Below are 21,283 nucleotides of genomic sequence, written 5' to 3'. Positions count from 1 at the left end.
TAACTTGTCTTCTCTACTATACTACAAGCTCTTCAAATAAAATATCTCCATTGATTCTAAAGACCATTTACTAAGAGATTCTTGCATGCAGAACACTACGCTAGCTCGCAAGCTAAAGACAAAGGCCTTTTCCTCATGGAGCTTACAATCAAACAGAGAAGACAGGACATATTCACAAATATCTTTCTGTATTTTGTGTTAAAACGCCATGAAGAGGGGCAGCTGGGGGTGCAGTAGATAGAGCATCAGCCCTGAAGTCAGGAGGACCTGAGTTCAAATCTGGTCTCAGATACTTAACTTTTCCTAGGGGTGTGACTTGGGTCAAGTCACTTAACTCCAGTTGCCTTAGCCATAAAAAAATAAAGAAGAAGAAAAAAAAGAAAGAAAGAAAAAAGGAAAAAAAAAAGGCCATGAAGTATAACCAAGAAATGTACATTTACTAAAAGACAAGTGACCAAATATGAACAGTTCTCAAAAGAAAAATTACTATATATGTTATATATACTATATATATACTATCTATCTATCTATATCTATAGCAGTATATACTATATATGTTAAATATGTTACAGTATGAAGCAGGTATCCAAATCAAATATTTACTAGGGTAAATCATAATTTTATTACCCCCACATTCAATTATGAGACTTCCTATGGGATCATGATCCACAGTTTAAGAAACTTTTGATTCTTTTGTTCTGTTTCTTTTTTCACAACATGACTAATATGCTTCCATGATTTTGCATGAATACACTTTATCGGATTGCTTGCCATTTGGGGAAGGGAAGAAAAAAAATTTAGAACTCAAAATCTTACAAAAATGAATGGTCAGAGTTATTTTTACATGTAATTGAAAATGAATAAAATAATATTTACAAAAATAAAAAAAAGAAAGAGTGCTCCAAATTACCAATAATAAGAGAAATGCCAATCAAAATAACCTTAAACTTTCACCCGCAAATTGACAAAAGTTGCCAAAAAATGGGGACAGTCATTGTTAGAGGAATTGTGGGAAGATGGGCACGCTAATAGGGCATTATTAATAGAGCTGGGAATTGCTGTGATTAGTTTGGAAAGAAATTTAAAATTATTCAAATAAAGAGACTAAAGTGTCCATAATCTTTAATCCAGAGATTCTCTTACTAGGTTTATACTCCAAGGAGGTCACTGAAAAAAGAAAATCTCCATATATACCATTTATTGCAGCACTTTTCACACGAGCAAATAATTAGAAACAAGGTGGATACCCATTGTTTGGGGAATGGCTAAACACATGGTGATCCATGAGTGGAATGAAATGTTACTGTTCAAATGTGGAGAAGATAGAGAAGCCTGAATAGAGATCCATGAACTGATTTGGAAGGAAGGAAGAAGAGCCAAGAAAACAGCATTTACGATGATTCCAACAATGTAAATAATAAAGAACAATTACTCATAGAAATCTAAACAAATGTTTACATTGTGAAATTACAAAGACTGTCATCTTTGGCAGAAGTAGGAGGTCAACAAGTGTTGTACAATCCATATATTTTGCCTTTAATTATGCTGACTTTCTAATTTTATTTTGGCCTTCAAAAATATTATTTATCATATAAGATAGCTCTCTGGGGTGAAAGAGGGAAGAACAATGAGGGAAATTGTGATGCTATAAAAAATACATCAATAAAAATGTATTATAATGGGAGTGTTTAGAAAAATTCCACATATTTAACCTATATTGGATTGCTTGCTGTCTTGGGGGTGGAGGAGAGAAAAATTTGGAACACAAAGTTTTGCAAAGGTGAATGTTGAAAACTATCTTAGTTGGTATTTGGAAAAATAAAATATTAAATCAAAAAAATTAAATAATTATTTAATTAATCATTACATTAGATATTATTAAATAAATGAAAATAAATAAAATTTTAAAAGAACAAAAATGTATTATTAAAAAGAAAGTGTTAAATGATATCTGAAAGAGAAAGGATCATTTCTGATTGAGGGAAAATCACAAAAACCTTCAGGTAGGAGATGACATTTGAACTCAGCTAGCATTCAGAGCTGGAATGAACCTTTAAAAAGTCATCCAGTTACCAATTTACTCCATTTTACAAATAAGGAAAGCAAGGCACAGAAATGTTCAATAACTTGCCCAGAATTGCACAGCTAACATCCGAAGTGAGACTTGATCCAAAGTTTTCCTGACTGTGACTACAATATTATCTTCACTACGGCACATTGATGATTAGGTACTGAACAGGAGGAGAGAGGCCAGGTGAGAGGTTGGATAAAGTGTGTGTGGTTATCAGGGAGGGAGAGGTTGTAGGATGTAGATGGTGTCAAAATATAGCAACAAAATTTATTTTAAAGAATCCGTTCAAAGAAAGTGGCCAAGGGGCAGTTAGGTGGATAGAGTATCAGCCCTGAAGTCAGGAGGACCCAAGTTCAAATCTAATCTCAGATACTTAACCCTTCTTAGCTGTATGACCCTAGGCAAGTCACTTAACCTTATTTTGCCTCAGCAACCCCCCCCCCAAACAAAAACAAACAAACAAAAAAAAAACAAAAACAAAGTGGCTGAGTTCCAATGGTCTTGTGATGAAGAGAGGCATCTGCACCCAGAGAGAGGACTGTGGGAACTGAGGGTGGATCACAATATAGCATTTTCACCTTTTTAATGTTGTTTGCTTGCTTTTTGTTTTGCTTTATCATTTTTTTCCCTCTTTGATCTGATTTTTCTTGTGCAGCATGATAATTGTGGAAATATATAATGAATTGTACATACTTAACATATATGGGATTACTTGCCCATCTAGGGGAGAGGGTGGGAGGAAGGAAAAAGGGGAAATTTAGAATACAGAGTTTTGCAAGGGTGAATATTGAAAATTATCCATGCATATATTTGGAAAATAAAAAGCTTTAATTTAAAAAAATGAAAATGGCTAATGAATCTAGAGGTAGCAAATGTGACCTCTTCCCCTTCTCCCCCCTTAAAAGTTTAGAGTCAAAGAGAAGAGAGATGTAAGCTGGAGGCAGAGGAGACAAAGACTTGTTGGCATTTGGTGGTTCTGGTTTTTTTGGATTAAGGGAATCCTGAGTATGTTATCATACTCAGAGAAAGAGACTGAAGGTTAGAGGCAGAAGGGAAATTCTCAATGGGGCGAGATTGCTGAAGAAATGGAAGATGACAAAGTCTTTGAGCAAAGACCTACCTACATGGTGAGGTAGACAGGACAGAATGATCATGAGAAGGCATGAGACAATCAGACCTTCCTCCTTGGCTGTCTCCTTAACCATCCTTACTAGTTCTGGTTCCAAGGTTCTATCCCTAGGGGAATCTCCTTCTTTTTCTTCATAATGACCCTCATTCTGGGCAATTGCGACTCATAAGCAGATATCCTGTCAGATGCTCTCAATGCCCAGTTCCCCGACCTAGGGAATGCCCACATCCTTCTTTCTCCATGCGACCTCAGCTATGGACAAGAAAGGTTTGACCCTCGATCTTAACATTAAACGCAAGGTCTTCCTTTTCATGTTTAAGAACTCTAACTTTCTTCCATCTGATACAAATCTTTTCTTTTTACTTCTCTTCCTATGCTCAATGACTTCCCTCCCGACAAGCTCTAACCTCTCCTTCCACCTTCAGGACCATCCCAGGTCATCACCTTTGTTCTGGTAAACTCTCCTCCCTCCCTAATTTTGACCTTGGTGAATTAGTTCAATTAGATACAGTCTTAATATGTTGAATTCCTTGTTCTCTTATATCCTATCCCTGCTCATGCTTTACTAAATCTCAATCGTGGATTACTCCTGCCATCCATCTCCACTCATAATCACTTGGTGCTGAACAGAACTAGAAGAGTAACAATGTTGTGCTGAAGAGGCAATCAGGCGGCGAAGTGGAGAAAACACTGGGCCTGGCGTCCGAAAGACCCTAGTTCAAATCCAGCCTCAGATAGTTACCAGCTGTATGACCCTGCACAAGTCACTTAACTTGCATGGGCCTCTACTGTAGAATGCGGATAATAATAGTAACTACATTAAGTTGTTAAATGAGATGTTTGTATGTCACTTAGTAGTGCCTGGCCCATAGTAAATAATAAGTTTTTCCTTCTTCTTCCACCCAAACATAAAGGATGACTGGGGAAGGAGAAAAAATACACTTGAACATGAAGGTGCTATGTTAAAAACAAAAATAAAAACCATTCAAAATATTCTTAAAAGGAGAGAAAAATGAGAAGAGAACTAGGAAGTAACATTTGAGCTATGCCTTAAAGGGGAGAAAAGAAGAGAGACAGAGACACACAGAGAGAGTGAGTGAGAGAAAGAAAGAGAGACAGAGAGAGAAAGAGAGAGAGAGAGAGAGAGAGAGAGAGTGAGTGAGAGACAGAGAGACAGAGAGACAGAAACAGAGAGACAGACAGACAGACACACACACACAGAAAGAGAGAGAACAATGAAAATATCATTTAGAATCAGATCACAGAAGTCAGTTTTATTCTATAGATTTTGAACTTAACCAGAAAGATTCACTGAAGAGATGGGAGTGAATGAGAGACTGAAGAAAGTGGGCAGGAACTAGAACTACAGGAAATACCAAATGAAGCCTGAGGAGTCAGAGAAAGGCCAGTGGAGGGTAACTTAGTATCTCAGTAGCTCAAGGGGAAAGGGAGTATGGAGAAGGGGCAAGTAGGGATCAGTGTCAACTGCTACTGTAAAATCAAAATGGAAACAGGCCGAGAAAAGGCTACATATTATTAACCACTTTGTATCTGGGAAGCCCCACAGAGTCTCTGCACACAACAAGCCCGGCGTAAGCATTCACCTAATGAGATTTTGGGGTCCAGAACGCCGGCCTCCCGCCCTCAGCTTGCCAGGAACCACTCACTGCAGCCACCTGTGAGCCACAACCCACCATGATCGAACGCGAACGCAGTCAAGATACAGGAGAACACTTTACACTCGACGGCAGCAGAATAGGGAAAGCATCACGAGGCCCTCTGCGCTCTGACCACCGCGGTCCTTGGCAGCTAAGTAGTCAAGGAGGCTCCTCCACTTTCAGTGGAGACGGAGGCCTGGAGGTGGAGGCCACGCTGGCCAGCACAGCTGCGTGGGATCAATGGGTTGCCTTCTTGTGCTTAATAGCCTTTCTTGGTTCTCCTCTACAGAAGAGGGGTTGAAAATTGACAAGGATGTTTAAAAAAAAATCAATAAGATAACCTGCACATGTCCCTCCCCTCCAGAAGAGCTAATGGGGCTTCCTCTGTAGCCATCAATCTTGGAGAAATCCTCTTCTGAATTCAGATACCTGGCTGGTCTCAGCTTATGAAATTCCCCAATCTCTCCACTCTTTGCCAATTAATGTTAAAAGAGGTTGATGATGATGAATGGGAACTGCCCTCTCTATTCCTGGCCGACTTGAAGAAGACAAAGGACCAGCTAAATATAATGTTGTGGTGTCTTTGTTTTTAAATGACTTGGGGCTCTAATGGTGTTCTCCTCTTGTAGCTCCGTGTCTCTGATGCCAACAAGGCCCAAACAATCCTCAGTGGACGGGATCGTTGTACTAACTCCGGACAAGCACCAGAGCTTGTCACTTCGCCACTAGCTTGGAAAAGTCTACTTCCCGCAACTACTTGGAGAAGATTATTTAGAGTTTTCCCCCCTTACTTTTGCCTTTTTGCATCTCAGCAGTCTGCTTTTAAACTGGGAGCCCCAAATAGGCCTAAGCAGAGTTCTGCTACTTCCCAAGGTCAAGGCTGGGGAAGTACCTGAGAAACAAAGGGCTTCGACAAGGAGACCTGTTCAACCTCCCTTTCAGTTCAAAACCCCTTGATCCTTAGGAGTTCATCTAATGTGACTCTTATTTATAGTCAAGGAAACCAACCAGCATGTCAGTGAACTTTTCCTGTTAGTTGGTAGCCCCCAGCAAGGCTTGTCCATGATACCCAAACTACTGGGCCTTCCAGTCCACTAAAATAGTCCTCATTTCTTTCATAAAAGAAAGGTGAAATGTTAAGGCCTTTTTATTTCTTTTTAAAGAAAGCAAACTTTTTTCCTTTATTAAAAAAAAAAGAATAATTGGAAAAATAATATCTAGGGGAAAGCCTTCCCCCTCACTCATTTACCTCTGAATGATTTGGAAGTTTGTTCCTTAGCAAAGTATTCTTTGCCTGAAGGAGGAGGGTGGAAATTGGGACCCCATGCAAATTATGAGAGCTAGTTAAAGGTTATCTTTACTTCTTCGAAAAACAAATGCTTTCCTTTCTTCCTTCCTTTTCCCCTTCCTTCCTTTCTTCCTTCATCCCTTCCTCTGTCCACACAGAATAGCATACACCTACCTACAGATGCTTTTAAAAGCTTTTTTTTTTTTTTTTTCCTTTTGGATCTCTGAATCTTTGGCCAGAAACCCTGAGAGTTTCCCCTCCAAAACTTATTTGTTGAGTTTTTTTTTTTTTTTTTCCTTGAAAGAAGGGATTCTTTGTCGCAATTGCTACCTCGCTTTAATCACTGAATGGATGCGGCCTCTGTCAGACAGACTGAGACCTATTAAAGACCTTAGCTTAAAAAGGCAAAGAGCTTGCATTTCATCCTGGGCCATCTCCAGTAATCTTGATCTAAGTCTTACTACCAGCTCCAGATGGCTCTGGAAGGGAAAGTGAGGCAGATGATGTTGCTCAGCCCTCCCTCACTTAAATCCAATTCACTTGCATGTCATAGTGTCACCTCCCTGATGTCATGGTCCTCCTTGAGAATGAAGGACAAACAACAACCAGTCCAGTAGTGACAGCTACCTGGAGCACAGGAGGCCCGGGCAGGCCACGCTGCACCCAAGGGAGACTTGGACTAAAGAAAAATAGTGCTGGGTTAAAGCTTCTTCTTGCAAAGCTTCAGTGGTGGGGTGACAGAGATCCCCCCAAAATCCCTTATCCTTAAAGAGTTTATACTTAAAGAAGGTTAACATGTAGAATATCTATTGTGATGGTTCCAAAGAGAGGGATATATCTTGTATATCTATTATATAACATTATGTATAATATCTACAAAATAGAAATATTATATATACTTAATATATTATATAAGTATATAATCTTGTATATCTATTATATACAAGAGGGAGAGAAACAGAGAGGAGAGAAAAAAGAGAAGGGGGAAAGAGAAAGAGGGAGAGGAGAGGGAGGAGTGTGTGTGTGTGTGTGTGTGTGTGTGCGCACGTGTGTGTGTGTGTGCACGTGTGCGTGTGTGTGCGTGTGTGTGTGTGTGGATGATGCCCTCTGTCCTTCTGTACCAAAATATTCTCAAACACTTGCTGCCAGGCCATCTTCATTAAGTTCTCACATAGAAATAAGATCTAGTTTATTGATCAAAAAAAATTATCTTTGTAAAGTACTGAGCTCAGTGCCTGGCACAGAGGAGATGCTTAGTTCAGGCTGGTTTCCTCCTCTTCCCTTCCAAATCTGGTCCTTCTTTTTATTCTCATCCTCATCTTCTCTCCTCAGAATCTTTATTATTAGAATTATCTAGATAAAGTTTCTCAGTCTGTGGTTCATAGACTTTTTTTTGGGGGGGGGGAGGGGAGGCTCTATGAACTAAGAGGGCAAAAACTCTACATCTCTATATCCACTCATCTCTAATCAAAATTTAGCATTTCCTTCAGTGAACCTAACTCTGAGAAAGGCTCCATAGGCCTCGCCAGGTTGCCCAAGGGCTCCAGGCCACATTTTTAAAAGAAGTCACGTAAAAATATAAAAAGCTGATGATAAAACCGATTCCACCCCTCACATCCCTGATGCCTTCAAGGCCATCTCTGCTCAGAGGCCCGGCATTGGTGGTTGGGGACGCTCCCTGCCGTCCGGCAGCTACCTGGAGCGCAGGAGGTCCGGTGTCCGGTGGCCCGGGCAGGCCACGCTGCACCCAAGGGAGACTTGGACTAAAGAAAAATAGCGCTGGGTTAAAGAAGCTGGCCAGATTGCACAGAAAGATTTGTTACTGCTTTACTTCCAGTAGTGACAGACTAGAAGCCCCTCTGTGACCAGAGAGGGTGACAGCAGAAGATAATGAGGTCCTAGCCAGTGGGTAACAACACACACTGCACTGCAGAAGTGACAACTCCGACATTCACAAAGCCCACAACGACAGAAGGACCTGCACTAATAGAAGCCGGAAGGGAAGAGAGAACAAACAGAACTTGGAGTTTCTGGCTTTTATTGAAATGGAAGTAGTTGGGTATGGGAGCTGTTATTGAAATTCGGTTCCTTTCTTTGCCAGAGATTAATATCATTTAAAAAATGTCAAATATGTTTAAAATTCCCAAGGGATGTCCACATTGGAGTTAAGGCTTGCTAGGGCTCACAAGGCCTCACCAAGTCTCACCAGGGCTTGCTAAAGCTCACTAGGGCTTGCTAAGGCTCACGAGGGCTTGCTAAGGCTCACCAGGACTTGCTAAGGCTCACCAGGGCTTGCTAAAACTCACTAGGGCTTGCTAAGGCTCACCAGGGCTTGCTAAGGCTCACGAGGGCTTGCTAAGGCTCACTAGGGCTTGCTAAGGCTCACGAGGGCTTGCTAAGGCTCACCAGGGCTTGCTAAGGCTCACCAGGGCTTGCTAAGGCTCACGAGGGCTTGCTAAGGCTCACTAGGGCTTGCTAAGGCTCACTAGGGCTTGCTAAGGCTCACTAGGGCTTGCTAAAAGTCACTAGGGCTCGCTAAGGCTCACTAGGGCTTGCTAAAACTCACTAGGGCTTGCTAAGGTTCACCAGGGCTTGCTAAGGCTCACCAGGGCTTGCTCAGGCTCACGAGGGCTTGCTAAGGCTCACTAAGGCTCATTAAGTCTCACCAGGGCTTGCTAGGGTTTGCTAGGGCTCACTAGGGCTCCGTATCCACACACATAGGCGATGGCTCTGGCATCTTCCATGGGTCAGGGCCCCCCCCCCCAGCTCTGACAGGGGAGTTTGGGGGTTTATCTTGCTAGGAGCCTCCGCCCCAGCTTCCTGGCCACGCCAGCTTTCTAGGGCTGCTGTATAGGTTGTCTTTCCCAGCAGAACGTGAGCTCCTTGAGGGCAAGGGAGTCTTCCTGGCTGGTATTTCTGTGTGGAGTGTTTAGCCCAGGACTGGACACAAGTAAGAGCTTTAACGAGCTATCTCAGTGACTTGGGCACCTGGAAAGATGTGGCAGAGACTTCAGGGACCTGCAGGCCCCAAGCACAGGCCACCCACACAGCCATTTCAATCCAAGTAGAGAAAAAAATCACCTGGATACACCTAAATCACAGAAATCACTGCATTCCCACCCTTATGGGATTCAGAGCTGTCAGCCAGCCCACGTCCAGGAACAGCGTCTCCACGGTAACAGATGGGTACTTGCTCAGCCTTTGCTTAAACAACAGGGATGAGTGGGAAGCCATGTCACCACCGAGAGTGGGATAACTCTGATAGGTGAAGCTGTTCTGATCCCAAGCACTGGAGGGGCCTGGCTGCTGCTCCTCTCAATTGCTCTTGGGACTAAAACATACAGCCCTTCAAATACTGGAAGAATGCTACTATCCTTCCCACCCCCACCCCCACCCCCAACACTGCCAGGGTTCTCTTCTTTTTCCTTCCTTTTCTTTTCTTTCTTTCTTCCTTTTTTTTTTTTTTTTGCAAAGGCAATTGGAGTTAAGTGACTTGCCCAGGATCACACAGCTAGGAAATGTTAAGTGTCTGAGGTCACATTTGAACTCAGATCCTCCTGACTTCAGGCCTAGTACTCTATCTACTGCACCATCTGGCTGCCCTGACTCCTTCCTTTTCAAACAGCCTCATTTGATATGGACTTGAGGCCCTTCATCCCTTTAGGACAGTGGTTCTCAAAGTATGATCTAGAGAATCCTGGGGATCTCTGAAACCCTTTTAGAGAGTCTACAGATTCAAAAAGAGTTTTTATTTCCAATATGGTAAATGTCTAGAAATATAATCCAGATAAACAAAAACGCTTTGGAGAGATCCTCAATCATTTTTTAATAAGATAAAGATACTGAAAACAAAAGTTTGAGAAGGCCTGCTTTAGGAGCTCTCCTCTAGATGTCTTACCCTGATGTGCTAAGACACCCAGAATCCATCGGCTCACAGGCTCTCCCCTTCCAAAGCCACATTTCACTCTACCCCCATGGGAAAACGCCAGCTTTACAAAATAACAAAGAGAACTAGATTTGATGTCCTAACTGTCCATTGCCCCATGGTTCATGGTCCTAATTTCCATTGCTAAAAGTAAGGCAAAAAATGCAGAAGGAAGACACTCATTGCAAATCTTAGCTCCTATTTTTATTTGCTGAGAGTGCTAGAGCTGGCCGTTGCAGCACAGAGCCACAAACATTTATTAAGCGCCTGTTGTGTGCACTGGGGGGCCCTCTGCTCTGCTCTCTAACCCTAACCCTCTTTCTTGGTAACTTGCCCTTCTTCTAGGGGTTGGCGGTGCTTTCTCCACATGACTCCCACTCCCTACATCCAGGCTCAGGCTTTCCCCTGAGCTTCAGCCCCACGCTACCAACTGACGTCCCTAAACTGGCTGCCCCGGAGTGATCACAAGCCCAATGTGGCCAAAGCAGACCTCTCCTCTCTCTTCCCTTCTCTACCTCCTGTGGTAGGAATGGATGGAAAGATGATAAACCAACCCAGTCCCTACCCCAAAGGGTTCCTGCCACGGTAAACAAAATTCTTAAAGGAACAGCTCAAGGATGTGGCATGTGGTTGTGCAGGACAGATGCTGGGGGGGAGGTGCTGGAGCGGAAGATTTCTGCTACTGGGTTCAGGGAAGGCTTCTGGGAGGAGGTCACAGAAATGGGAGGGGGAAGAGGTGGAGTCTGAGTCTGGAAGGACTATAAGAGGAAAGGCTGGTAGATGGATGAAGAAGAGGACTGTGATGAGTCTAGTTTGGCTGAAACGGCATTGTCCTGGAAAACTGCTCCAGAGATCTGTGGTGGGATTATCAGAGGAAGGGCCTTGAATGTCAGAGCCAGTCTGCATAACAGCTCATAATGTTTATACTCATCCCCAGAGTCTATTTCCAAAACACACCTTCCTTTCTCCACTTTCCCAGGGGAAAAGGTTATCTGGGAAACAAAACTGTTTCCATGACGCACCGCCATATTTACTGGTGAATGTTTCCGTTCTGGATAAATATAAACAGAAAGGTTGGTCTTTAACATCTATCAACTCTCCTCCTCCACCTCATCCCGCATCAATATTTAGTAGAATAAATAAACCTTTCCTAATCCCCTTCCTGGGGACATTAAGAGAAATGTCTAGATCATAGATGTAGAAGGGGAGGGGACCTCAGGAGGAGGAAACGTGTAGAGTGAAGTGACTTGTTTAGGCTCACACAACTAGGGTGTGGTAGAGGGAGGATTTGAATTCAGGTCTTTCGATGCCAAATCGAGTACTCCGAGGCACCATTTGGCATCGGTGGTGTAGGGAAAGAGCCACCTGGGCATCAGCTCCGGGGATTCCATCTCTACCCGGAGTAGAGAAAGCAAACTCCCTGAGGGCAAGATCGTTCACTTTCGTTTTTGTTTGGGAGGAGCGGACAGGGTCTGTTTCACTGAGTCAGTTTCTCTCGGTTTATTTCACTTTTGTCTGTCTTAGTGCTCTCCCCCATCCCCTCAGAGCAGGTCAGTTTCACTGAATCAGTTTCACTGGATTTCTCTTTTGTCTTTGTCTCAGTGCCCTCCCCCCGGAGCTGGGTCAATTTCACGGTGTCAGTTTCACTGGGTTTATTTCACTTTTGCTTTTGTCTTAGTGCCCCTTTCCTCCCCCCTCCCCCCCGCAGGGTCGGTTTCACTGGGTCAGTTTCACTTGGGTAACATATTCTCCCGCTCCTCCCCCGCCCCATGTAAGTTCCCTGAAGGCAGGGTCTGTTTCACTTTGGTCTAGGTTTTCCCAGACCGTAGAACTGGGTGCCTTTTTTTTTTTTTTTTTAAACAACCACAAATGCTTCTTGATTGACGCAGAATGCTAGACTGGAGTCACAAGGTCTGAATTCGAATCCCTGTCGGCCTCTCATTCCCTGGTTGACCTTGGACCAGTCAAGGTCCTTTCTCCTTCTAAAGCCAGGAGGCCACGACGGGGCGCGTCCGCGGGGCCCGAGGGTTTCCTTCGGTGGTCAGGCTCCGGGGGAGGAGAAGGGGGAAGGGGTCAGCGGGCGCAGCGCGGAGTTAGGAGGCGGGCGCCCCCGAAGGGCCGCAGGAGAGGGAGTCCCATTCTCGCCCCTCCCCCTCCCCGGCCTGCCCCTCCCCCCCTCCCGGCCCTGCCCCTCCTCCCGGGGGCGGTACCTGCTTCCGCATGTTATTCATGACGCCCATGAAGCTCGCCAGCAGCTTGGCCTCCTCCCGGGCCGCGAGCTTTTTCTCGGTTTTCTTCTTGTTGCTTTTTTCCGCGCCGGACGCTGCCATCCTCCCTGGGCACACGCGCGGCACGACCCCGCGCGCACGCGCACACGCATACACACGCACGCACACACACTCACACTCACCCGCTCAACCCCGAGAGCAGCAGATGGAACGCCCCGGGCTCCCTCCCCCGCTCCTCGACCCGCCCCGGGCTCCCGCCCCCGCCCTTCAGCCCGCCCCGGGCCCCCGCCCCTTACCCCGGGCCCGCCCCGGGCCCGCTACGTTGGGCCGGCCGAACGCGAGCCCGGCCACCGAGCCTGCGCACAGGGTCTCCCCGAGGGCCCAGGAGAGAGGAATAAGGGGGGGAGGGCCCGCCGCGGACTCACGTCACCGCCGGGCGCAGGCTCCGCTTCTGTAGCTGAGGCCGCGCGGGCCTGGGACTGGGGCCCGCACCCCCGGGCTTCCCCGCCACCTCCAAATGGGGAAATGGAGGGAAAGGCTTCTGGCCTGGGGCCCTTAGATAGAGCTGGAAGGGCCCTTGATTTTCTGGTCCAACCGCACTCCATTTACAGATGGGGAAACTGAGGCTGAGGGGAAGGAACTTACACAGCCATTCAAGTAGAGCCCCAAATGCCCAGGTCTCCGCGGCCAACACTCATCTATAAATGGAGGTCACAAGCCCTCTAAGTTAGTCCAGCTCGCGTCCCATCCCACGGAAAGCGTCGCTTCTCTGCGGGAGGTGGGAGGGAGGATTTGGAGTCCCGGATCTCGTGGGGGGCTTTCACGGCCGCTCAAAGTCGGGGAAACTGAGACCAGCATCGCTGTGTTTTGGATGCTGAGATGAGGGAAATCGGGGCGGGACCAGGAAAAGATCTCGAGAAAGGAGAGGACTCTCAAGTGGGCTTTTTCCTAAGGAATGAATCTCCATTTGAGCTAACTCAGACTCCCAGCATGCTTCAGTCTGCTTGGAGCCATGAACGGCATCCCCAGCCCGATGAAGGTGGATATAAATGTCCTGTAGGCTGTAAGGCCCAAGCCGGAGTCCGTGCTAAGGAGGTCCCCACAAAGCAGTCGTTTGGGAATCAGAGGGGCTGGGTTCAAATACTGCTTCTGATAAATAGGACTTGCTTAACTCTGGGCAAATAGCTCATCTGTCAAATGGGGAAGCTGGACTGGAAGATGGATTTTGAGGGCCTTCCCAGCTCTAAATCTATGATTGGAAATGGCAGAGGGAGCAGACTTTGGTTCAGTCCAAGGAAAGAGAGTTCTCGCCAGCTTTCCCAAAGTGCAATGCACCTCAGAAGGTGATTGGCTCCTGCTCACAAGGTTTCAGCTAGGAGTTGGATGATGGGGATATTATAGAGAGGCTCTAGTTCTGGGGCTGGAGGAGGCCCCAGAAGTTCCTTCCAGTCCTGAGATTCTGAGAAGAACCAAAGACTTTGTGAAATGGGTACAATTCCTAAAGACCCCATATTATGTCTGAAGGAACGACAAGATACGGGCCCCCTCCTCCCTTAGCAAAATTAATTCCTTTCCTGATATAAAGAAGCATATAAATTTTACAGTCACATCCTTTAGGCATGTTTCACATAGATAAGCTTAAGGGGCCCGAAGGCATTGTCTGAGCTCCCACTCTCTGTGTACCCCAGATAAAGTTCCAACCCTTCCCCTTGCACATACTAAAAATTACATTTTGTAAGCTCTTGGTTTTGTCTAGTGAGCAGCCAGCCTTAGCCAGAGCAGAGCAGCCAGCTTGGTCACTGAGACCGACTAGCTAGTGGGACGGGGGAACCAGGATTCAGCAGCCGTAACGGGGTGGTCCTGTGCCCCGGTCCATACGGACAGCTCTGGGCTGATGGCTCCCATCAGTCTTGCCCGACACCATCCCTGGCTTTGGGCTTTTAATCACCTGACTTCACAATAAACTCAGGGGTCCTCAAACAACAGCCCGCGGGCCAGATGTGGCAGCTGAGGACGTTTATCCCCCTCCCCCAGGGCTATGAAATTTCTTTATTTAAAGGCCCACAAAACAAAGTTTTTGTTTTTACTATAGTCCGGCCCTCCAACAGTCTGAGGGACAGTAAACTGGCCCCCGATTTAAAAAGTTTGAGGATCCCTGAAAACATCATGTATTCTGATATCACTCCTAACTGGACCCCGTCATTCCCAGCACCATCATGTCAAGTTTTGACAACTTAGGAAGAACACGAACGTTGTCTTAAAAGTTTCTGAAGGATTGTCAGGTCTGTCTGGCTTTAAAGGCCAGATTTGGGAGTAATGGGGAAAGGTTAGGGAGAAGCACACTGCAGACATGTGGAAAAGCTGCAAACTATTAGAACTGGCCCAAATGAGCTACTTTGGAGTTTATGGGGTCCCCCCACGGGAGGTCTTCAAGCAAAGATGAGGGAGATCAAGAACCCCCTTGCCATTCGTTGTGGAGGAAACCTTTCTTTGCTGAAAATGGAACCCAATAGATGATACATTCTTTCATTTCCTACTATGTATCTGGCTCCACATGAAACAGTTCAAGGGATACAAGGAACACTGAGTAGGTGTGGGGCCCTAAAGGAAATACTATAAAACCTAGATTTGGATACTTCAAAGATACTACATTGTGAATTCGCCCTGTATGATATAGTAGTAGAAGGGCTGCTGCGGTGCTTCTGGGGATAAACAACTGCACTGCAGTCAGACTGGATCAGAGCTGGCCTGAATCTCCCTCCTCTCCTTCCAACTCAATGTAGGCTTTAATTCCAGTAGACTTGGGGTAGAAAATGCCAGTCACATCCAGAGAGAGAACTATGGAGACTGAATGTGAATTAAAGCATAGTATTGTCACCTTTTTGTTTGTATGTTGTCTTTTTTTTTTTTTTTTTTTGGTCTTATTTTTATTTATTGCACAACATGAAAATCATGGAAATATGTTTGAAAGGAAAAAATGTACACATTTAACTTATATCAGATTGCTTCTTGTCTTGGGGAAGGGGGAAGGTAAAGGAGTGAGGAGAAAGATTTAGAAAACAGTTTTACAAAAATGAATATGGAAAACTATGTTTACATATATTTGGAAAAAATAAAATACTCATGGGGGGAAATGTAGGCTTTGAACAGACTTCATGTTGCCAATGCTGTGTGATGCCCCCAAACAAACCCTTAGAGAGCTCAGAGCTTTCTGTAGGGAGTGAATCCCTGGGTTCTGGGAAATTGTTCATGGATTAATGTTTCCCAGAGTCCAGCTAAAGTAGTTAGTAAAGAGCAGGCTCCTAATTCTACAAAACAAGTCTAATTAATTAATTTACAAAGTCAGCCAAATCGTGAGTCAGATTGTTTCCCCTGTTTTTCTGTTTCATTCCCTCTGCAATCTAAATCAAAATTCAAGGATTCCAATGCACTGACCAGGAAATAGCATCCAAGTAACATTTCTACTTCTCAGCAGTCCCTGCAAATACATTGGTAAAATATAATACTAGCTAGCATTTTCACAACACTTCAAGGTTTTCAAATCCCTTTACATAGATTTTCTCATTTGGTATTTACATTTCTTTTCTTGTATCTACTTCTTACAACAATCTTATTAGGAAGATACTATTATCATCCCTGTTTATCAGAGGAGGAAACAGAAACTGCCACTAAATAAATGTCTGAAGTGAGATTCTAACTTAAAGATTTCCTGGCTACGAGGCAGTTCACTGTTTATTGCACTAAATCAGGCTGTCTCTCATCACTGTCACTTCAGAGTTAGGACCTTTTCTGTCTAATAAGGCAAAGTTGGGAAGTCATCTTTGTAACTATATCCCCAATTAATTGGTCTTACACAGCAGGCATCTAGCTGACTGAATAATGGAGGCCCACAAATCTCTCCAATATTTTTTCCAAAAATGAGATCATGAAAAGTCTGGCATGACTGAAATGATCGAATAACAACAACAGTAACAAAACTTTATGAACCAGATTTGAAGAACTTGCATCATTCTCTACCTGAAGTCCTCCTGTGATCTCAATATGTTCCAAAGAAATCCTTCAATAAATCTCATTATCATATATAGATTTTGTCTTTGGGCTTGTTTTTAGTGCTGGCTTACTCCTTTCTCCCCCCCCCCCCATAAAATACATGTAGAGAAGCATTTGTTAGTAAATAATAATATAATGGATCAGGGAAATCGATTATCTTCCCTATCCAGTTATCTGAGCCTGTGGACTCAGAAACAAACCAACCAAGCAAGCCATTAACTCAGGCAAATGGACACATGACATTCCATCTCATCTGGAACGCCTTCCCTCCTTATCTCTGCTTTCCTGTCCAATGTCCACACCAACACTGACACCATCAAATGGGTCAGTGTCAAAAATGGACATGTCTTTGTCAATGGAAATATCATTAAACGAGATTTTCTGCTTTACCACTGAGTCCCATGAACCATTGACCTTTCCATTTGACTTGCCCCTAAAGCCTCCACTACCTGGGCAGCTAGCTGCCAGCTATGTAAGAGTCAGATCCTTGGGAACATGAATTGTTTTACTTTGCTCTTTGTATCCCTGGTACTTTCCATATAGTGAGTGCTCCCTTATTAAATTTTTCATTCAGTCCTTTTTAAAAAATAATTTTTTTAAGTAATTAAGATTAAGTGACTTGCCAGGGTCACAAATCTAGGAAGTATTACGTGTCTGAGGTCAAGTCCTCCTGACTCCAGGGCTGTGCTCTATCCACTGCACCAGTCAGTCCTTTCAAAGCAGAGTCAGGTGTCTCATCTTAGAGGAAATCTCACCTAATTGGGTTAGGCTGTTCTGTAATCATATGTTTGAAATAAGGATGATTTCCACTTTGGATTTTTAAGGTTCTCTATTGTTCTTTGGCCATAAATTCCTTTCTTCTCCACAGATCTGAGAAGTAGATTATCCCTTGTTCTCCTAATTTGTTTATAGGATCATCTTTTATATCTAAATCATGAACCCATTTTTGACCTTATCTTGGTATACTATATTAGGTGTTGGTCAATTCCTAGTTTCTGCCATATTATTTTCCAATTTTCCCCGCAATTTTTGTCAGATAGTGAGTTTTTATCCCAGAAGTTGAGTCTTCTGTTAAACACTATCAAACACTAGATTAATATAGTCACTGACTATTGTATCTTATTAATCTAATCTATCCCACTGATCTATTAAAGAGAAGGGATGGTTTTAATTATTTGTGTTTGTCTAGACATTGACCCATACCTAACACCATATACCAAAATAAGGTCAAAATGTGTTCATGATCTAGACAAAGAATAATATTATAAACAAATTAGAAGAATACAGGATAGTTTACCTTTCAGATCTGTGGAGGAGGAAGGAATTTGTGACCAAAGAAGAACTGAAGATCATTATTGACTACAAAATAGATCATTTTGATTATATTAAGTTAAAAAGTTTTTGTACAAACAAAACGAATGCAGATAAGATTAGAAGGGAAGCAATAAATTGGAAAAACATTTTTACATGCAAAAGTTCTGATAAAGGCCTCATTTCTAAAATATATAGAAAATTGACTCAAATTTATAAGAATTCAAGTCATTCTCCAATTGATAAATGATCAAAGGATATGAACAGACAATTTTCAGATGAAGAAATTTAAACTATTTCTAATCACATGAAAAGATGCTCCAAATCACTATTGATCAGAGAAATGCAAATTAAGACAACTCTGAGATACCACTACACACCTCTCAGATTGGCTAAGATGACAGAAAAAGATAACGACAAATGTTGGAGAGGATGGGGAAAACTGGGACACTAATACATTGTTGGTAGAACTGTGAACAAATCCAATTTTGGAGAGCAATTTGGAACTATGCTCAAAAAGTTATCAAACTATGCATATCCTTTGATTCAGCAGTGTTTCTACTGGGTTTATATCCCAAAGAGATCTTAAAGAAGGGAAAGGGACCTGTATGTGCCAAAATGTTTGTAGCAGCCCTTTTTGTAGTGGCAAGGAACTGGAAACTGAATGGTTGCCCATCAATTGGAGAATGAGTAAATTGTGGTATACGAATGTTATGAATTATGGGCATAATTCCAGATTGCTCTCCAGAATGGTTGGATTCCTTCACAATGCCACCAACAATGCATCAGTGTCCAGTTTTCCCGCATTCCCTCCAACTTTCATCATTATTTTTTCCTGTCATCTTAGCCAATCTGACAGGTGTGTAGTGGTATCTCAGAGTTGTCTTAATTTGTATTTCTCTGATCAATAATGACTTGGAGCATCTTTTCATATGAGTAGAAACAGTCTCAATTTCATCATCTGAATATTGTCTGTTCATATCCTTTGACCATTTATCAATTGGAGAATGGCTTGATTTCTTATAAATTAGAGTCAATTTTCTATATATTTTGGAAATGAGGCCTTTATCAGAAACTTTAACTGTAAAAATGTTTTTCCCAGTTTGTTGCTTCCCTTCTAATCTTGGTTGCATTAGTTTTGTTTGTACAAAGGCTCTTTAATTTGATATAATCAAAATTTTTTATTTTGTGACCAATAATGATCTCTAATTCTTCTTTGGTCACAAATTCATTCCTCCTCCACAAGTCTGAGAGGTAAACTATCCTATTTCCTCTAATTTATTTATGATCTCATTCTTTATGCCTAAATCATGGACCCATTTTGATCTTATCTTGGTGTATGATGTTAAGTGTGGGTCCATGCCTAATTTCTGCCATATTTCCAGCTTTCCCAGCAGTTTTTGTCAAATAATGAATTCCTATCCCAAAAGTTGGGATCTTTGGGTTTGTCAAACATTAGACTGCTATAGTTATTGACTATTTTGTCCTGTGAACCTAACTTATTCCACTGATCAACTAATCTATTTCTTAGCCAATACCAAATGATTTTGGTGACCGCTGCTTTATAATATAGTTTTAGATCAGGTACAGCTAGGCCACTTTCATTTGATTTTTTTTTCATTAGTTCCCTTGAAATTCTTGACCTTTTGTTCTTTCACATGAATTTTGCTGTTATTTTTCCTAGGTGCATTTTATTTTTTTTCTCATTTTTTCTTTGTTTGACTTGATTTTTTTTTTTTGTGTGCAGCAAGATAATTGTATAACATGTATGCACATATTGGATTTAACATATATTTCTGCTATGTTTAAAAAATAAATATTTAAATATGTAATTGGAGGAAATTATAAAAATAAGCACACACATATGTATATTTATATCTATATATATAATAAGTTGCATTTAAAATGTTTAATAACTGATATTGCATGAAACTAATTTTAAATATCATTAAATTCTGTTTTCTATAACTTATTTGACAAACAAAATTAAAATTTCTGGATTTGATTAAAAATAATGAAAGTATGCTTTTCATTCTTCAAATCTAAAAAAAAAAGAATTATTTGCGTTTGTGTTTCCAGTATCTAGCTGAGTGTCTGGAAGACTTAAAGAACTTAATACATAGTAGTTAATTGTTGACACATTTGTTTTATTTTGTATGCACTTTGCATTTACTTATCTGTATACATTGTATGCACCCAGTAGAAGATAAACTCCTGGAAGTCTGGGACTATTATATGTCTTAGTATCATCAATGACCAGCACAGGATGCTGCAAAGAGTTGGGACTTACTAAATATTTGATGGATTAAATTGATTGAAGAATGACAGAACAAATTGACACATGTCAATGGATGCACCATTAAAAATAAGAAATAGAAAGACTACAGAGGGGAAAAATCTGATAAATCTAATTAACAACACAGGGTAAGGAACATTTCTATCTTTATATGTAGAAAATGATCTGGAAAAGGAAACAAAAAGCTAATCTTTGGCAAGAAAACCCCAAATGGGGTCAGGAAGAGATGGACAAGACGGACAATGGAACAACAACAAATATAGAAACAATACAACTAAAAGTAAATGGACAGAAGAAACATGAGAAGGAAATGGAATAACCAAGTTTTGATGTTGGTGGAGTGTATTTGTGATGTCAGTAGTTTTGATTACATGTTATATTAGGCTGTGTTTTTTCTTTTTAATTTATTTTGTCTTGTTGAGATTGTTTATATATATATATATATATATATATATATATATATTTAAATAGAGTCAATGGGGGCAGCAAGGTGACAGAGTGAATAGAGCACACGCCCTGAAGTCAGGAGGACTTGAGTTCAAATCTGACCCCAGACACTTAACAGTTCCTGGCTGTGTGACCCTGGGCAAGTCATTTAGCCCCAATTGCCTCAGCAAAATAACAACAACAACAACAACAACAACAACAACAACAACAAATCTTTTAAAATAGAGTCAATGAGTCAATGGGATGTGTTGGTAACACAGAGACTGACACAGAGGATCCAGAGCTGGCTGAAGATCTGTCCTTAGGTGCCAGTGACAGAAGGGGGAAAATCAGGTCCAGGGAACTAAATTAGGGGAGAGATCAGGCCCATGTCAGAAATACTGAGTTAGAAGTGAGAAAGAGGCATTCTTGTGCAATATTAGGCAATGAAATATATGAGCCTGGAGACCAGGAGAAAAATGGATAAGCAAGACTTTCTGTTGGTTACACCCATAGGACTGGGTCACCCAGTTGCCTTACATACCAGGCAACTTCTATCTGATTTGTTTCCTTCTATTTTGGACACGCAATCAACACCACCTATCAGATTCCTTGTAGATTCTTTCTGGATCCCAGTGTGGCGATCTCTGGACTTTTTCTTTTTCACTTTCATCCCTGTCCCTGATCGCTCAATAATACCTCTCAAGTGAAGTCTGAGATCACACGACAAATCAATATCTAAACTCTGGCCCTAGAACCCAAATTTTCCAATTATAAAATTAATCCTTCTACTACAAAACTCTGCCTCTATTTATTTCCAATATGTTAGCTTAATGTGGTAGACAGGGCACTGGATTCAATCAGAGGACATGGCTTCAAAGCCCAAGAGCTGCTAATTACT

General features: G+C 42.4%; 1 protein-coding gene and 1 long non-coding RNA gene across 2 annotated transcripts in view; both read right to left on the bottom strand.

Annotated features, from left to right (window-relative positions):
• The window catches only part of KLHL7 (kelch like family member 7), a 52,036-nt gene extending 39,477 nt beyond the window's left edge, over positions 1–12,559 (bottom strand). Inside the window, exon 1 of the mRNA XM_051961480.1 lies at positions 12,282–12,559. Coding sequence (XP_051817440.1) covers positions 12,282–12,401 — 120 coding nt within the window. The 5' untranslated portion in view covers positions 12,402–12,559. The remainder of the gene's footprint in view (positions 1–12,281) is intronic.
• On the bottom strand, positions 7,548–12,238 carry LOC127538026 (uncharacterized). The gene is made up of 2 exons (XR_007947663.1): positions 11,029–12,238; positions 7,548–10,925 (listed from the first exon to the last, which is right to left on the bottom strand). It is a non-coding gene; the product is annotated as an uncharacterized LOC127538026 (long non-coding RNA).
• Positions 12,560–21,283: the final 8,724 nt, after the last annotated feature.

The sequence above is a fragment of the Antechinus flavipes genome, chromosome 5, assembly GCF_016432865.1.
Source record: "Antechinus flavipes isolate AdamAnt ecotype Samford, QLD, Australia chromosome 5, AdamAnt_v2, whole genome shotgun sequence".
Taxonomy (NCBI): Eukaryota; Metazoa; Chordata; class Mammalia; order Dasyuromorphia; family Dasyuridae; genus Antechinus; species Antechinus flavipes.
Note: the sequence above shows the minus strand (reverse complement) of the source record. Positions and strands in the feature narration are given on the sequence as shown.